Genomic DNA, 16,694 nt, shown 5'->3' with positions numbered 1-16,694 from the left:
CCTGCAGCTGATCCATATACATGTCCAATTTATCAAGGCCAGAGAGGAGCTCTGAATGCCAAACACACTGCTGATCCCATTCCTCCTCGTCACCTGTTCCCACAGATGGAGAAACATAAGCTTAAATGCCTGCCAAACCAAATAAAAATAAAAATAATATTTTAATTAATTAGTGTGCTGTGAGACACTGGCAAGAAACCACTCTCCTTTGGAAAGCTATGAATATAAGTGCACTGCAGGTCATGACTATAATTTCCTTCGTGCTTTCATTCACTCCTACCAGCTTGCCAAATAACTGACCTAACGTGAGGATGTGCAGAACAAGTGGAGGCAGGATCAGAGCCAAGCGGGAGTGCTGAGCTGCTCTCCTCTGGGCCTCTGTCTGTGCTGAATCCTGCAGCTCCATGGCTGCTTCCCTCAGCTGCTTCCCAGACCACTGGGCCTGAAACAGAGTACAGACACTGTGAATGAGAAAAAGATGCACATATTTGCACAATGACACTAAAAAGCCAAATGCATGAACATATCCCCATTCTAAGGTGCAGAGAACAGACACACACTTTCATATCTTCATGTAGAGGAACATTGAGGAGGAACAACATTTTCACTTGCAGTGCAATAAAGAAATTGAAAACTTTATTTTCCAGTGTTTGCTCCCGATTCATTTGCATTATTTGTAAATGTTAAAACAGCTCAACCCCTTTGAATTTCTTGCTCTATAATAATAATGGATTTATATAGTGCTTTTCAAGGCACCCAAAGCGCTTTACAATGTCACTATTCAGTCACTCTCACATTCACACACTGGTGGAGGCAGCTACGGTTGTAGCCACAGCTGCCCTGGGGCAGACTGACAGAGGCGAGGCTGCCATTTCACACCATCAGCCCCTCTGGCCAACACCATGTAGGCAGTAGGCTAAAGTGTCTTGCCCAAGGACACAACGACCAGGACAGAGAGCCCGGGGATCGAACCGGCGACCTTCCGGTTACAGATGCGCTTCCCAACCCCCTGAGCCACGGTCGCCCCTATACTTCGAGTTAAGGCTCTATAAGATATTTAGAACCAGAAAGGAAACCGCTCCTGCTGACCTGATAAGAGTTTACGTCTGTGACTCTAAAGAAACACTGGGACAGAGTCGAGTCCAGATCAGTTAGAATATCTTCCTCCCGCTGCCTCTGCTGCTGCCAGTAACTGTTTCGCACACACACCTCTCTTTGAAGTGCCTCCACCTGGCAGGAAGAAACAAAAATATATATATCATATCAGATATCACATCAGAAGAGGGGGGCATTTGTGAAAACATCTATCTGTTACCTGCACACTGTCAGTTTGCTCTCTAATCATTAACCAGTAGGAAGATGTAACTGGCACAACATTTTTTCTAGATGCATCCAGCCTTGCCCCGACGACTGGGGCCAACAGCCCTGTCACTGGGTCAACAGTCTGAGATCCATAACGGATCGCCACCAGTCCTGTGAAGTATAACAGCATCAGTAAGCAGAACTTCCACAATTCTGTAATGTTTAACTGAATTTAATTGCCGCCAGGCCCGGGAGCTGCTGCCAGTCTCCTCTGAAGCCTTCCCCAAACTGCAGCCTCAGTTCATACTCACGCCACCTGCCATTATCTCCTAGACATGCTATCAAATCTAAATTAGGATGCGGTCCTAGCTAGTGAAAAGCCAATTAGACAAGATTAGGTTTTATACTATATATCAAAAGCATGTTTTCACAATACCTTTTCCATTTGGGTCCTCCATGGTCCCTGCCAGTGGTATTGTTTTCCCAGAAACAAGGTCAATCTGAAATCCCAGGATCGGTACACTAAGGCCAGATCCTAAAGGATCAGGATACTCCACCCCTAGCAAAGCCGGTACACATATATCTGAACCTGGCAGAGGCATCTCTCCTGGTATGAACAAAACAGAAGCGTGTTATAGAAGAAGAAACAAATGCAATCATTCAAGTTCTGTCAACTAACATATTTCTATCAAGGCTTTTTAACCAGTGTTAAAAAGAATGAATTTTTACATTCATTACACATAAATGCAGACAAAACCTTTTTTAAATGAAACATGATCATGATTTCTCGAAACATCTTACAAAACATGTTAAACATCATGAGAAGTGAACCTAATCACCTTAATGATTATCAAGGAAAAAAGGTCAAACACTGCAGTTGTGGCAACTACAATGGGAAAGTCAAAGTAACTCACTGAAGATCTACAAAAAAACTGTAGATTTATATAAGTTTATATATAAATCTACAGTTTATATCTACAGCAGCTGTAGATTCCAAGACTTCAACAACTGTAGACACAAACAATTGTACATAAGAGGAAATAAAACAGCTCCACCCAGAGGAAATTGGTTTGTTCAGGAACCACAAAAGCTCAACCAAACTCAGCAATGAACTGGAAACTTCTGGGACACCAGCATAACTGTTTCCAGTCAGTCACAGTGGTGGTAGCATCATGCTGTGGGGTTGTTTTGCTGCCAGTGGTACTGGTACATTGCGCAAAGTGGATGAAATATTGAAGGATGGTTACTTCAAATTCTTTAACTTCACCTTAAATCAACAGCTAGGTGGTTGAAACACGAGGGAATATGTATATATTTGAGCCTGAATACATTTTTGACAATGTGTGGATGTCAAAGGCCAATTCTTGGTTTTTAAAGTTATTAAAAATGTATGCTGTATAATAGTTCCACTGTGGAAAAGGAAAAATTGAAAAAAATAATTAAAAATGCCTAAGTACCATGTTATTCGAAAGTTTATATAAACTTCTGACCACAACTATTTATCGATATTGAAATCCATGCCATAAAGTTCCCAGTGCACAGTTTCTGTGCTGATGTTAATGTCAGAGAAGGTTTGGCGCTGTGCAGTTATTGAGCGAGCAGTAAGTAGCTCACCACTTAAAGACCTCGTTCTGTAAGTTGACATGGTCTGACTCTTCATGACTGTGTTGTTGTGGTTGTGGTACACTAATGCCACTTACAGTTTGTCATGTCTAGGGGGGAAGAAATGTCTTGTTGCAACCCGTTAATGTAAACTACTCAAATTCAGTGAACTCTTTATAAAATCCCATTCTTTTATTAGCATTTTTGTAGGTGCTTCATTTTATGGAGCTGTGAGTGTGGGACTGAAAAACATCTGAATTCAAAGATTAACATGTAAACGTCAAAACTCTATGCAAAGCCTTTCTGGGATTTCTTAATACGTGTAGTTTCCTATTGTGCAGGAAACTGTTTAACTCCCTCACAAAGGCTGCCTTTTGGTTTTTGGCCTAACGCTCTCTCTGGTTACCAATCAGCTATTTCTAATTACTTTGTACTACTGGAGAAACATGTTTCCATGCCTGCAGGAGACTGCAATGCAAACTATGTAAATCAAAACTGGATTATTTCTGGCTCTTGTGCATACTGAATTATAAATATGCTTTATCTGCAGCCAAGGTAATATGTTTCTTTTACATAACCAATGGCAACAAAAGGTCAAGCATACTTCTCGGCGCAGCAGCCAAATTTAGCTTAGAGGTTTAACATTACTTAGGTTAACTAGAGGTTTGCCTGTCTGCTGTAAAAAGTTAAATGTCTCTTAATTTCCAGTTAAAAAAAAAACAAACAGACACTGGCCATTAAACTAACAGTCACTTTCATTTCTCAAATTGTGAAAAATCTGTTATGTTTGATTCTAACCGTTCTCTAATAATCATCACATGAACGATATCACCAAAACACTTTTTCATAAGTTTTTTTAGGTCAAGGTTTTTTAATTCAGGTTGCTTTCGGTGTCGGAAAAAGGTCATATGAAAAAAGTGAGGCATGATGACTCATTTCCAAAAGCCATATTACGCTTCAAATTTTATGGGTCATTAACGTTGTTCCACTAACAAGGAGCCAATAACTGAAAGATGTACTCAGTCCTTAGCAAATGATTTGTGTTTTATTTATATATATATATATATATGTGTGTGTGTGTGTGTGTGTGTGTGTGTGTGTGTGTGTGTGTGTGCAATATCTGCTTTGTTTTATTTATCTATTTATTTATTTGTTTGTTTGTTTGTTTTTTGAGACAGGCTCCTTGTGATATATAAAGGTCGTGTAAAAAAAAAAAAAACAACTTTAACTTAGTAAGTGTCATTGTCCTGGAGCTCTTCTTCACTTCCAAAGCCTAATTTAAACTTTGAAAACAGGCATGGACAGACAAATTACCCATGAAATGTTTCTCCTTTGTTTTCAGCAGCAGTAGATATTTACTCACTTTTTATAGAAACACCCAAAAAGCAAATCAAATGGTGTGCATATTCCCATGTGCAATACGATAAATAAAATGGCTACATCTTCCTGTTTTCGAAAGCATGGACTTTGAGGGGTGTGTATCCCAATGGGCTGTGCAAAAATAAACGTGGGTTGAACAAGATTCATTTTATGCATCTATAATTTGGAATTGAGTGTGACTCAGGCACCCCACACCTTGCAAACCTATGATTCACACCACCACCATTAGTTCATATTTGTGACATGATGGTAGGGATGATTCACACCACTAACAACAGTTCACAGTTATATGAAGTAATTTGTCACAGAAGAAAAAGTGTGACCATGTGAATTGTATTGCCTGTGTGACATTAACCCCTGGTGGGACAAAGGGTTATCAGAATTCAAGTTTTTCCTAATTAATAAATCAAAGAAACCTTCTTTCTTACTGTTGTTTTGTCAAGATTCAATTCTACTCCATTACAAATTACTGGTAACAAATTGAAAAAAAAAACTACTATGTTATTTTTTGTATTATTTTTTTGGACACTTTTACTTCTATGATTATCAAAGTTCCGAACTATACTCTCATGCATTTTAAGTATGAATACACTATTATGATGATACCTTTAAAATCAACAGTTCCCTGTTAATGGTGCCAATTAATATCCACACCATTGATTTTTGCAGTAAATACATTAGGCTTTGCATGTCTCTGTGTTCTACTTCTACTAATGTGCAACACTTTTCTGCTTTGGTGATTTTGACCTCAGTCTTAAAAGTAGGTTAGCTCATGAGTTTCATTTTGCACACTTGGGGAAATCCAAGCTGTGGAGCCTAAATATACTTTGACTTGTTTTCACATTTACAGTTTATGTAAATCTTCTTTGTATTTGCTCCCACTTTATCTCTCAGTTTCATTTTCCCCTGACATGCAATTATGAGGTATTTCTCTGCACTGCTACGCTAACGATACTCTGGTGCAGCTGGGTGTTAAAGCCTGTGACCTTAGCATGCTGAGATCACTAAATGACTCACAAGATTATATCAAAAACAGAATGTCTCAGAAATTTTCTGCAGCTTAATTATATCAGGAAATAAATCCTGTGTTTTGCTGACTCCCTGATGGATCACATTAAGCCCCCTACAAACAAACATAGGTATTGCTTTGATTGTAACTTAAGTTATTTACTAGGGGTGCAACGATATTCGTATCGATATTGAACCATTCGATACAGTGCTTTCGGTTCGGTACGCATATGTATCGAACAATACAAAATTTGTAATTTATTTTATCAACTTTCCTTCTGACAATGCTGTCTGTGTTGAGCGCTCAGTGAATCTGCGTTCGACTACTCCGCTTAGGCTGCACTGTCGAGCGCAGATCCACTGAGCGCTCAACACAGACAGCATCGTCAGAAGGAAGAGCGCAGGGCAAGCTAGCGAGACAGAAGTTAAGCTCTCCTTGCAACATGGCAAATTGAACCTCCCCCACCCTCATTCAGATCTGGCGTTTGGAATTATTTTGGTTTTCATGTGACGTATGACCCTGAAGGTAAGCGCGTCATGGACTAAAGTAAAACAGTATGTTGGATGTGCCACGCAATGCTCAATTACATGGGTGGGAACTGGTGTGTTAGCGCAGTTAGCTCGTTAACGTGTTGGCCGTCCAGCCCCATGCACGGGGCGATCCGCGGTAGCTCGTTAACGGAGATTTGCCGTGTTGTGGCGTTAAGGTCATTTCAACGAGATTTATGCTGACAGCACTAGTGGGAACAAAATGAATATGACTGCACATTTACGCCGACATCATCCTAGTGCAAAGACAAGTGGAAGCAGACAAAAACAACAAGCATGCTACTAACTTTAGCCGAGTCATTTAGACAGCCGTTAGCACATGATTCTCCTTATGGGGACCTGATATGTTTAATATGCTGCTGAGAATATACCCCAGAAGAAGCGGATAGTATAGCTTTTATTTTGGAAAGAGCCATTTCTCTGTAATAAACTCTCTTTTCCAAAGATGAGTGATTCCTCAATCAGATACAGGGCTCGCAATATCGCTAGCCCGACGTCCTGGGGCTAGCGATTTTTCCAGTCGGGCTACCAAAATCTATCTCTGCCCTGCCCGTCGGGCTATCGTAGGAAGGAAAAATATATGTCAATGCTTTTGCATTCTTTCGGAAATGTAGCTGGGTAATTATGTCATTGGCATCGGTGAGCCACTGTCAATATGTGACATATTGAAATCGCGTTTGAATTGGCGCTTGTTTTTTGCTTTCACTTTGCAATCGCGCAAACTGTGTATAGAGAGCCACAGCACTGATTGGTGAGTGACAATAATTTGTGCACCAATTCCTCTGACATCGTCTTATCAATCGTTAGCTTACTATGCAAACATGACAAGTGAAATCTCCCGCAGCTTAAACATGTGAGAGGTTGATCACGCAGAGAATCGCTGAGCTTATGTGAGTGCGTGTGTAAAAGCAGCAGGATTTATATTTTAGTTCTGCTGAGCCAAATAAGACAGGTCAGGGTGAAGAAGTGACAGCCAAAGAAAAGCTTACCACAAAACGGAGAAGTTATGACAAATCAGACTATAAGGCAAAAAGAAAGTGCAGCTTTATGGTTTCATGGACAAAAGAATTTCTGTGGCTGCGATATGATGAGCTATATAACCGGGGCTGCACATAAGTGGTCCGCAGGTGCGCATTCGCTGTCAAAATAAAAAACACGCACAAGGGTTAGGGTTAAATTTAAAAACTGTACTTTTGAGTTAAAATATATATTTATAATTTTAATAAATGACAAATTAAAAAGGCATGAACATTTTTTTGTATCGAAAAAATATCGAACCGTGACACCAAAGTATCGAACCCAACCCAACCGTGAATTTTGTGTATCGTTCACCCATGACTACTAAACAAAAACCAAAAGTAATGACAACATTTTATCAGTACTTACACTTTGGGTGATTTTTTTTAACCATGTTCATCAATTATAAGCATTTTGATTGTTTTATGTTTTCAGTATCTTGTGATCATTAATGGACAATAACGTGTTTCTGTAATCCGATTACTTTTTCAAGTAACGAGTAATTAGATTACTGTTACTTTCTCATAAACAGGCTGCGTAACTGCGTTACTAAACCATGATTGTTTGTGAGAGTGTCTCATGACAATGACGTACAAGCGTGCAACGTCCATGGCAACAACAAACGTGTGTAGATCACCAATGGATAATATGGAGCACGGTAGAGAGTACGACCGTGCAGCGTTTAAAGCTTGGAAGTACTGACATTACTTTGAGTTTGACTCCGTAAAAAGTGACACAAACATTAGTGTCTGATGTACACTCTGTGTGGGAATAAAACTTTTTTCTACAGAAAAAAATGGAAACTTCAAATCTGAGCAAGCACCGAGCACGCTGTAACGGGAATGTGAAATTCACAGAGAAACCCCCAGATCCCCCCACTGACATGACCGCTGCAGCACCACACCACACTCCTGCTAAACAGGTGAAACTAGATGTAAGAGTGACAGGATTTTGTGCTGTGGAATCTTTGGTTTTATTTATTTTTTGCTGTCTTTTACTTGCATCTATTTGAAAGAGTGAGTATAAACACAAAACATTATTTATATGCTCGAATATGCAGAAAATAGGTTTAAATGTTAAACAAATTTCTTCAGGTGAAAAACTGTTGCGTATAATTTAATTTTTGCTTGATGCATTGTGCATAAAGTTAAAAATTAAAACTAAGTAATCTAAGTAACTAAGTAATAAGTAATTAATTACTTTTGGAAATAAGTAATCAGTAAAGTAACAGGATTACTTTCTTGGAGAAGTAATCAGTAATTAGTAACTATTAGTTCTTGCATTCTTGTGTAGGTTGTAGAAATAAAAGTAAAACTGTATGCTTATGCAACCTTCGGTTGTTCTTGGCCTCTGCACAGAACTGTGTATTTCAGCGTTCTTACCATTTATATTTGCTCCAATATCAAGTCTGAATCTCTCTTCTCTGAGAAATGACTTCATTAAATTTTCTGAAGTTAGTAATAAGTGCATTTCAATATGCTGAGTAAGAGACCAACACCTCGTAATTTTTCCTTTCAGCAACCAGACTGTTTGTGGAAGATGGTGAGCAAAGATTAAGATGAAAAGCTAAAAGGAGATTGAAATGCTAACTTTTTTTTCCATGTGGAGAAATGTATTTTTAGTAAACTTAGAGAAGCTAAAAGTTTAGAGAGCACCTAAAGGTGAAAGATAAGAGCTTCTCAAGAGAGAAAGAAGCAACAACAAAAAAAAGGAGAGAAGAAAAAATGTTTTTTTTAAAAAACTGTTTTGTACTGCCCAAAACAAACTATTCAAGTATTTCCTCACCCAGAGTCCCTCCATCCTGCTGCAGACCCATGGACCACTCCTGCAGGATCTCCAACCTGGTCTGCAGCTGTAGTTGACAGTGCAAACTCCTCCCCCAGGCCTGCTGGAGCTCTTTGGCTGCAGTGAGAAGATGATCTTGTTGACTACTCCCTCTGTCACTGCCAGGTTGGGACTGCACATGTTGCAAACTTTGATCTGAACCCCACTCTTCAGTTAGTGGCTTCAGCACATTCAGTACTTTGAACAATGCTGCCAGAACCTGTGAGACACAAATCTTACTCTGACTCCAAAAATGTTTTTATTTTTGAATCAAACATCTGCTATTATCTGTTTCATTTGTTTTGTTACATAGAAACAGTTACTTTTTATCATATCGATACTTATTATGTGAATGCAACCAAAAGCAATCAGTCTAATTAAGCACCTTGCTTTCTAATAAAGTTTGATATCCTCCTGCATGGGGCACTAGTTGTCCAGCCCGTATGGTTGCCCCTCCAACTCTCACCATCTGCCCACTCAGTGGTTCAACAAAGGGCTCACCCAGCAGGACTCCACCTACTGGCAGCACATCTCCTACAGAGGCACACAGAACAAGTTTGTCTGACTGAAGTTATGTACTCTAGAGTGTAACGGGAACTCCAGCAGCTCTAACCTGTGATTGGATCCAAGTTCACCCCGACGGTGAGCACAATGTTCCCTGTCCTGGAGTCCAGCATAGGATAACCAATCTGTATAGGCTGTGGTAAGCGGGTGAGAGGGCAGACATGGATTCTTCCCAGAGTGTAGACTAACCCAGTTTGGGGGTGAATGGTTACTGCCAGAATAGGTACTGGGACCCCTTTGTCAGGGTCTGCCATGGGAATCCCCAGCTGCAGTCTCTGGCCTGGTCGGAGGCCTCTGAGGTGAGTGCTGGGGAGAGGCTGGTCTGAGTGGCAGGAGGTCGGGTAAGGAATGAAAGGAAGGAGAGGACTATCCCACTTCCTGTTATCATCTGGAATCATTTAAAAACAGCACATAATTGCTTTTTAATACAGAGGTCTCAGACATGTTTCATGAACCATATGAGCCCTTCTTCAGAAATCTTTAATGCGTGTCATAAGTTATTTTCCATGAGCTATTTTAGCATAAAATGGTTATATTCATTTTGATTCAGTTCATTGCTGCTTGAAATGACCAGGATCCCAGTGTATTAGGCTTTCTATTTGTAGAAACAGCATGTTTTGGTCAGGTTGTAACATGTTTAACACAAATGATCTGTTCTTCTTTAGTAATTGTATTCTAATAGCACGGTTTTAAAAATGACTCTTGGTGAGTTTAGATTTATTCATCTCTAAAATACAAAAGATTGCCATTGGTGTTTTGTGTTTTCTGAGCATAAACACAAGATTGATTGATTGGGCTCTTTATTTTTTTTTTAAAAAAGTCTGAACTAAGTTCACATGAAATCTTTTTTCTTTGACTGTTTTATTTAGCATTGCCCTCCTCAGTAACCCACAGCCAATTCATACCTGTACAATGGTCAGCTGTGCAAACTAATGTAGAGCTGGCAGGATCATAGGCCACGTTTCCAGCAATGGGCAGAACTCTACCGGTGTGTGGATGAACAAAGAAATTAGGCGGCACTGCCATCGTGTGGCCGCTGCTCAGCAGCACATGGCTGTGAGCATTTGGCCTTATGAGGCCTGTGACTGAATCACAATAAACAGCCCCAGAGACACGGACGGACCCATCAGGATCTGGAGTTAAGCAGAAGAGGAGATTATTGTGATCAATCATCTAAATAAAATTTTCATTTAAACCCATTCACACTGTTTGTAAATTTAAATCCACAGCCTTATGTGGCTACACAGTTATGTTTGATTTACAACAAAAACATACAGTGTATTTATTGGATACATCATCTAACATTTAGCAAATTAATAATGGCCTGTATTTGTATAGCGCGTTACTTAATCCCTAAGGACCCCAAAGCACTTTACACTACATTCAGTCATCCACCCATTCACACACACATTCACACAATAATGTATTCTAACCCAGCTTTTCTCAGCCATAGTCTGTCTGCATGTTGCAGTTCACCTAATAAGCAGCAGATGGTGTAGTTTCTTTAAGAAACATAGGCGCAGATAAACAAATGAAAGAGTTTTGACTCACCAAAGATGTCATCTTTGGTAAGGACAGTTCCAGTATCAGGGCACAACAGTTTGGCTCCTATACCTTCGCCCAACAAGCCCCAAGACCCCTGACGGTGGCACTCTGCCGACAGTAGATCTCCCATCTCATCGACCAGTGATGTTAACCTCTGGATCAAACTGAAGATGGGAGACAGCAAAATGAATATTCAAGGGAATTTAAACCCTTAAACTCTAAGGTTCCCCATTACTACAGTCATGTGGAAAAAGAACGTTTTCACAGGACTCTATGCATGTGGAAAACGACATACATCCCACAATTCAAAAGTTTGTAGAATCACTTTTTAACCTGAATAAATTGATTATTAATAATTGAGTATTCATTTATGGACAGCTCTTTTAAGGTCCCACCCTTGTATTTCACTAACGACTTTGATTTGCTAACTGCACCGCCTTCTTTTCTTTTTCATCCAATTTCTTGTACCTTTGCTGCTGCACTGAAAATCATTGTCCTGTTATGTTACCCAATTTCAGCCATCTATGTTACCATCTAGAGTCTACTCAAAGACTGCAAGTTGCCTAGATCCTGTTGGTGCAAAACAAGCCCAATTATCACCCCTCCACCCATGTCCTTGACAGTTAGTATCAGATGATTGTGCTGATATGCTGTGTTTGGTTTCCACCAAACATGGTGATGAGCATTATGTCCAAACATCACTACTTTGGACTCATCAGTCCAAAGGACAGTCAGTCAGTTCTATAAATTTTAATTGTGCTGTCATAAACTTTGAGGTCTGTAGCGTCTGATATGTGGCTCCTGGGTTTTTTGGTCAGACCCTGGGGTGAATTTGTTGGGACCTCCACTGTTGGGGTACTGAGTAAACACACACCTGGCTCTTTCTTTTTCACATGGCTGTACTTGAATAACTGAACAAATGAAAGCTTTACATTTGTTGGAACAGTTCAGTGGAAGTCTGGTTGTTACTATAAAGCTTAGACAGTAGTCTGGTGCACTCTCTGAGCCGAGATGTGAACACACTGTGGATCCTCCACTGGGCCTGCTGCTCTCGCCTCAGAACCTGAAGAAAACCAGTCATACTTGATCATGTATACCTTGCTAATGCAATAATTTTACATCTGAAAGTATATACTTGTTGAGCGATGCTATCTAAATATACTTTACTCAAACTGATGCTACACTTGCTATTAAAACTTTTGTTAAAAATTTGAATATAATTTGATATGTATATGCAGCTTAATAAAATGTAAACCTTCAGCTGACTGTCAAGTAGTGTCCTCAGCTGTGAGGCCAAAGATTTTCGTCGCACCACCTCTCGTTCAATCTCCCTCCTCAACATCGCATAACCTTCCCCCGGCTTTTCCTCAGCGATCATATGCGGATGGAGTATTTGCAGTTTCCCAAGCACTCCTTGGTATAGCTCTTTTACCTAGATGAACACACATTTTGGAGACAAAAAGAAAACATTAAGTGTTTGTCATAAGCAGATAATCTATTGACAGCCCAAAGCAACAACCACACATTTAAATAGCACTAGTGAGAAATGCAAGCTGCAAGAAGTGCATCAGTGCAAAATGTTCCATCTCCACTTACATCTTTAACACCTGAGCTGTCCTGAGGGCTGTAACCAAAATCTGTTTGCTTTTTTAATAACTTAACTTTTCCAAACATTCCCAAATTGCTCTTTCTCAAATTACACAAAAATAAGATTCTCTCTTCCAAATGTTCACTACAGCAAATATTCTGTTTTGGCAAGAGATGGTTCCCAAAGCGTGCTGGATGTAGAATGGCACATGTATGCTGTGAATTCTCCACAAAATGTCCTGTTCAATGGGGCATTACTGAAAGTTTGTACTCGGGAGCTGTTAGGTTTTCCAATCAGACTGAATCAGACATTTGTATTCTTCCCTGCAAAGAAGCTTCATTTTAAAAAAGAAAAAAAAAGACACCTGAGGGCTAAATTATTTATTGCCTATTCATAAACCAATAATATAGGCATATTCAATATGCAGCTTTTATTTTAAGAGTGCAAAAGAGAATACTCTTTTGTCTGGTGTGTTTCTTGAGAGAATAAGCATGAGTGTGTGAGTGAGACAAGAGAGTAAGCGTTTATCATTTGACATGCTTTGTGATTGATTGGCATTTAAACTAACAGCAGCAGACCTCAGTGGTGAGCTGTCCCAGTCGTGTAGTGACAGACAGGCTCTGCTTGAGCAGGAGGCTGTAAAAGGTGTTGCTGTTGAATGCCTCCAGATCCACCTGGTGTTCATAATCCCAGAACTCCTCCGAGGCATCTGTGGAGGCTGTAAAAAAAAACACCGTCACAAAGAAAAGGATTACAACAATATAAAAAACTCATCCAACTTATTTCAAGGTGAACTTTGATAGGTTATAGCATTATATGATCTTTTGAAACACGTAAGCATGTTTTGCAACATCCTCTCTACTGTTCATTTACAGACACACAGAAGCCTTGCTAAACATTTCACATTTTACAAGCATGTAGCAGGTACTTATTTCTCCCTTTTAACAGGTATTTTAATATGAAAATGTAACATTTTGTGGCATAAGAATTCATTTTAAATGAAGTAATAAGGTCTTGAGGGAACTCCATAAGTTCTCTAAAGATCACTGATGTCCATGGACAAGCTGTTCCTGGCAGTTCCTAAAGCTTTTTCAGTTATTGTGGAATGATCTGTCTGCCCATGTTACGTTGCTACCCCTTGATTTGGGGGGTATTTTGGTGCTTTTTAAAGCACTTTGTCAAAACTGTGTTTTTTATAAGGGCTCTATAAATAGATTGGATTGGATGTGGGCTGTTTTGATTTTACTATCAAAGAGAAATCAGGCATGTAAAGAGGGGTTTTTTCAGCAGTGTTTGGTTGGAAATTTCACCTTAGGGTCATTGCCGGTGCTACATGAGATGTTACAAGGGTTCTCAATGTGTCAGTGTGTCGTTTCATGTTCATTCAAGTGCCATATGTGTACACTCTGCAGGTGCATTAGTTGAAGTGGAGAAAACCATGTTATTTATGTAATGTATTGGGCTTTAGGGTTTCGACGAATGAGTAAAGTGTCAAAGTGTTTACGTCTACAATGTTCCACCTGGCTGAATGGAGCCTTGAGTTGTTCTCGATTGTTGGTTTCGATGAGTCTTTCTCTGTGAGATCACCCTTGAACCTTTTGACGAGTAGTCATCCATTTGGTAGGCCAGCTGCAGCGAGCGGTACCGTGCTTTGATTGGCTCCTTCTCTGGCCATCCATATTCACGAAACAGGATCTACATAGTACAGACTCATCAATTAGAGTGATACTTTTATATTTCACATATACTTGTGTATGTAGACTAACCAGCATTGTCACACATAAACAGAGGATGACCACAGCTCCAAACATTATTCCTACGGTCACCAGCCAGTCTGGCCGGAGTAACAGGTTGCGTCTCCTACTGATTCCCAACCTGGTCACGTGACGTGGGATGGTAGGGAAGAAAAAGCCAGGCTCATAGCACTGGCCACCCGCAGGCATCACTCGTACATACTGAATAATGAGAAATAAGTAGTTAGAGTATCGTGGCATAGCAGAAAGAGAGAGAGAACTTACTATTTACTTGTTGCTACATCAAGGAAGTTATCGTGTTTGGCTTCACTGATTGGGATTTGTTTTTAAACTACCTACATTACATTGTATAAGAGAGGTAAAGACGAGAGTGCAAGTAGGGTGGATTTATGACAGAAGGACAGCAGAGAGTTTACAAGATAGTAGTGAGAGCTGCTATGATGCACATTTTGGAGACAGCGGCACTGGCAAAGAAGCAGGAGGCCAAGCTGGAGGTGGTGAAGCTGCTCAGATTTTTGTTGGGAGTGACTAGAAGGGACAGGATTGTAAATGAGTACATCACAGAGAAAGCTTAAGTTCAGCATCTTAGAGACAAGATGGAGATGGACATGGGCATGCAGAGGGTTGATGTGACGGAAGAGGATGTAAGGGATAGAGAAAGTGGAGCAGCCAAAAGAAGAAGAAGACTTAAATTTCCTTGTTTGATGGAACAAACGTGGATTACCTAATAGCTATTTACTAACAAGGTGTAGCTGCTTATAACACTAGCTTCATGGGGTATGCTTAAAGAATACAGCTGCGGTCAGAAGCTAACATCCACTCATCATGTGCATAAATGTCGTGGCAATTTGGGCTTTTAATGATTTCTTTGAACTGTTCCTTTCCAGGGTGAAATGACTGTACAGCATACATGTTTAATGACTTTAAAAACAAAGAATCTAGTGCACAAGCTTGAATTTCTTTTGGATTATCTCTAATCCACACAGCGTCAAAAGCAACATAAGACTTCAAATATGTACATATACCCACACTACTATTTGGTTCATTGCACCTGAAGCTTTTGGTAGCCAACAGCAATCATATGGCATTTTTCCCTCTGGATATTTGACCTCTCTTCTTGGCAGAATAGTTAATTTAGACTGGTTGGTTTCCTGTCAGGAACAAGCTTTTAATATATTCTACAAATGTTCAATAGAGTGGAGGTTGGGGCTTTGGGAAGGTCATTGCAGAAGCTTAATGTTAGCTTGCCTTATCCATATCAAACCCAGTTCTGATGTGTGTTTGGGGTCATCAGTGGAGCACTCGACTCTGTCCAAGTTTCAACCATCTAGTTGCTGATCTGAGGTTGAAGACCTTGGAGGTAGTCCCACTCTTCACAATCAGTTCAAAGAAATCATTAAAAATCCCCAAAATAACCATGACTATGATGAGTCCTTAAACATCTGAGCTTAACTGTGTATTTTTGTAAAGTTTGTTACCAAATGTTTGTGCTGATGGCTGCTCGGTGTAAAGACATATACTCCCGGCTGGCTAAAGACCACAGCAAAGCAGCTAGGAGGAGTCCATGACAATGTCAGCTCTTCTTTTAACTGTCTGAATGCGCCCCAGTCAAAGTCAGTGTTTGTGTTGTACAAGTTGTCACTGAAAGACATAAATAAGCGAGTTGGGAGAAAATGTACAAACAGAGAAATGGCAGGAGAAAATGGGCATGAAAACAAGTATCCGGCTTACATGTCATACTGGGGATAGTGACGTGGGCTGACAGTGAAGAGTATTACATCACCCAAATGGAGACATGCTGTCGGGTTCAAAACGCCACTTATGCTTGGCCTTCTTCCTTTTCCATTAATATCAGCCTTATCTCCTCTCTCCATTTCTGTGTCTCCATGACTGATGTTTCTAATACTGACATAATGTTTCCCTGAAAATCCACAATGCAGTGCCCTCATTATTGCAGCAATTACTTGGGTAAAATTGCTCATGCATTCATTTGTGTATTCATGATGTGAAAAGATTGTTTTATTATGGCACACCAGCTGAGCTCTGAGAATCCTGTTGAGCGGTGTCAGGAAACAGTCGCTCAAGTTCCTTTGGGAGGCCGCTGAGGAGGCCAAGGAAGCCTGCATCTGCAATCAGACAGGAAGAAGACAGATAGATAGGGGGAGGGTTCTCAAAAAGAGAGAGAAAGAGAGGGAGAGCTGCAAAGCGATAAAGTGCAGGACATAAAAGGCATTGTGTGCGGCTGCGTCTCCACCTGTTGTTTGAACAATGTAGACAGGACGTGATGACTGGATCTGGCTGCTGCACTGCAGGTTCCCTTGGGAGTCCCACTGTTTAAAAATTGTCTCTAGCACACTGCCAGAGACGCTCGACACCTGAACACACACAATAAGTGTGTTTGCCATTAATAGGTCACTGCAGCACTGTCTGCAGCTTTCTCTTTTGGAGAAATAAAGAGGTTTTCGCATAGATGCGTGCATATTATACCTAAAAACTGTCCATCATATGATAGTTTCAGTGCAAATGTTACATTATATAGTTATCGCACAGTTTTTGTGCTT

General features: G+C 40.2%; 1 protein-coding gene across 1 annotated transcript; it reads right to left on the bottom strand.

Annotated features, from left to right (window-relative positions):
• Positions 1–121: 121 nt before the first annotated feature.
• LOC309687624 (uncharacterized protein) lies at positions 122–10,220 on the bottom strand (the record flags this gene model as incomplete). The annotated part of the gene is made up of 7 exons (XM_082502723.1): positions 10,152–10,220; positions 8,644–9,634; positions 1,739–1,909; positions 1,316–1,473; positions 1,090–1,230; positions 301–442; positions 122–129 (listed from the first exon to the last, which is right to left on the bottom strand). The coding sequence occupies exons 2-7, from the start codon at positions 8,672–8,674 to the stop codon at positions 122–124; spliced, it is 651 nt and encodes a 216-aa protein (XP_082358849.1). The 5' UTR covers positions 8,675–9,634; positions 10,152–10,220.
• Between the last annotated feature and the right edge of the window lie 6,474 nt (positions 10,221–16,694).

This window comes from Aulonocara stuartgranti, assembly GCF_965226115.1.
Source record: "Aulonocara stuartgranti genome assembly, chromosome: 14".
In the NCBI taxonomy this organism is placed as follows: Eukaryota; Metazoa; Chordata; class Actinopteri; order Cichliformes; family Cichlidae; genus Aulonocara; species Aulonocara stuartgranti.
The sequence above is the reverse complement of the archived record's forward strand: the minus strand, read 5'-3'. Positions and strand labels throughout refer to the sequence as shown.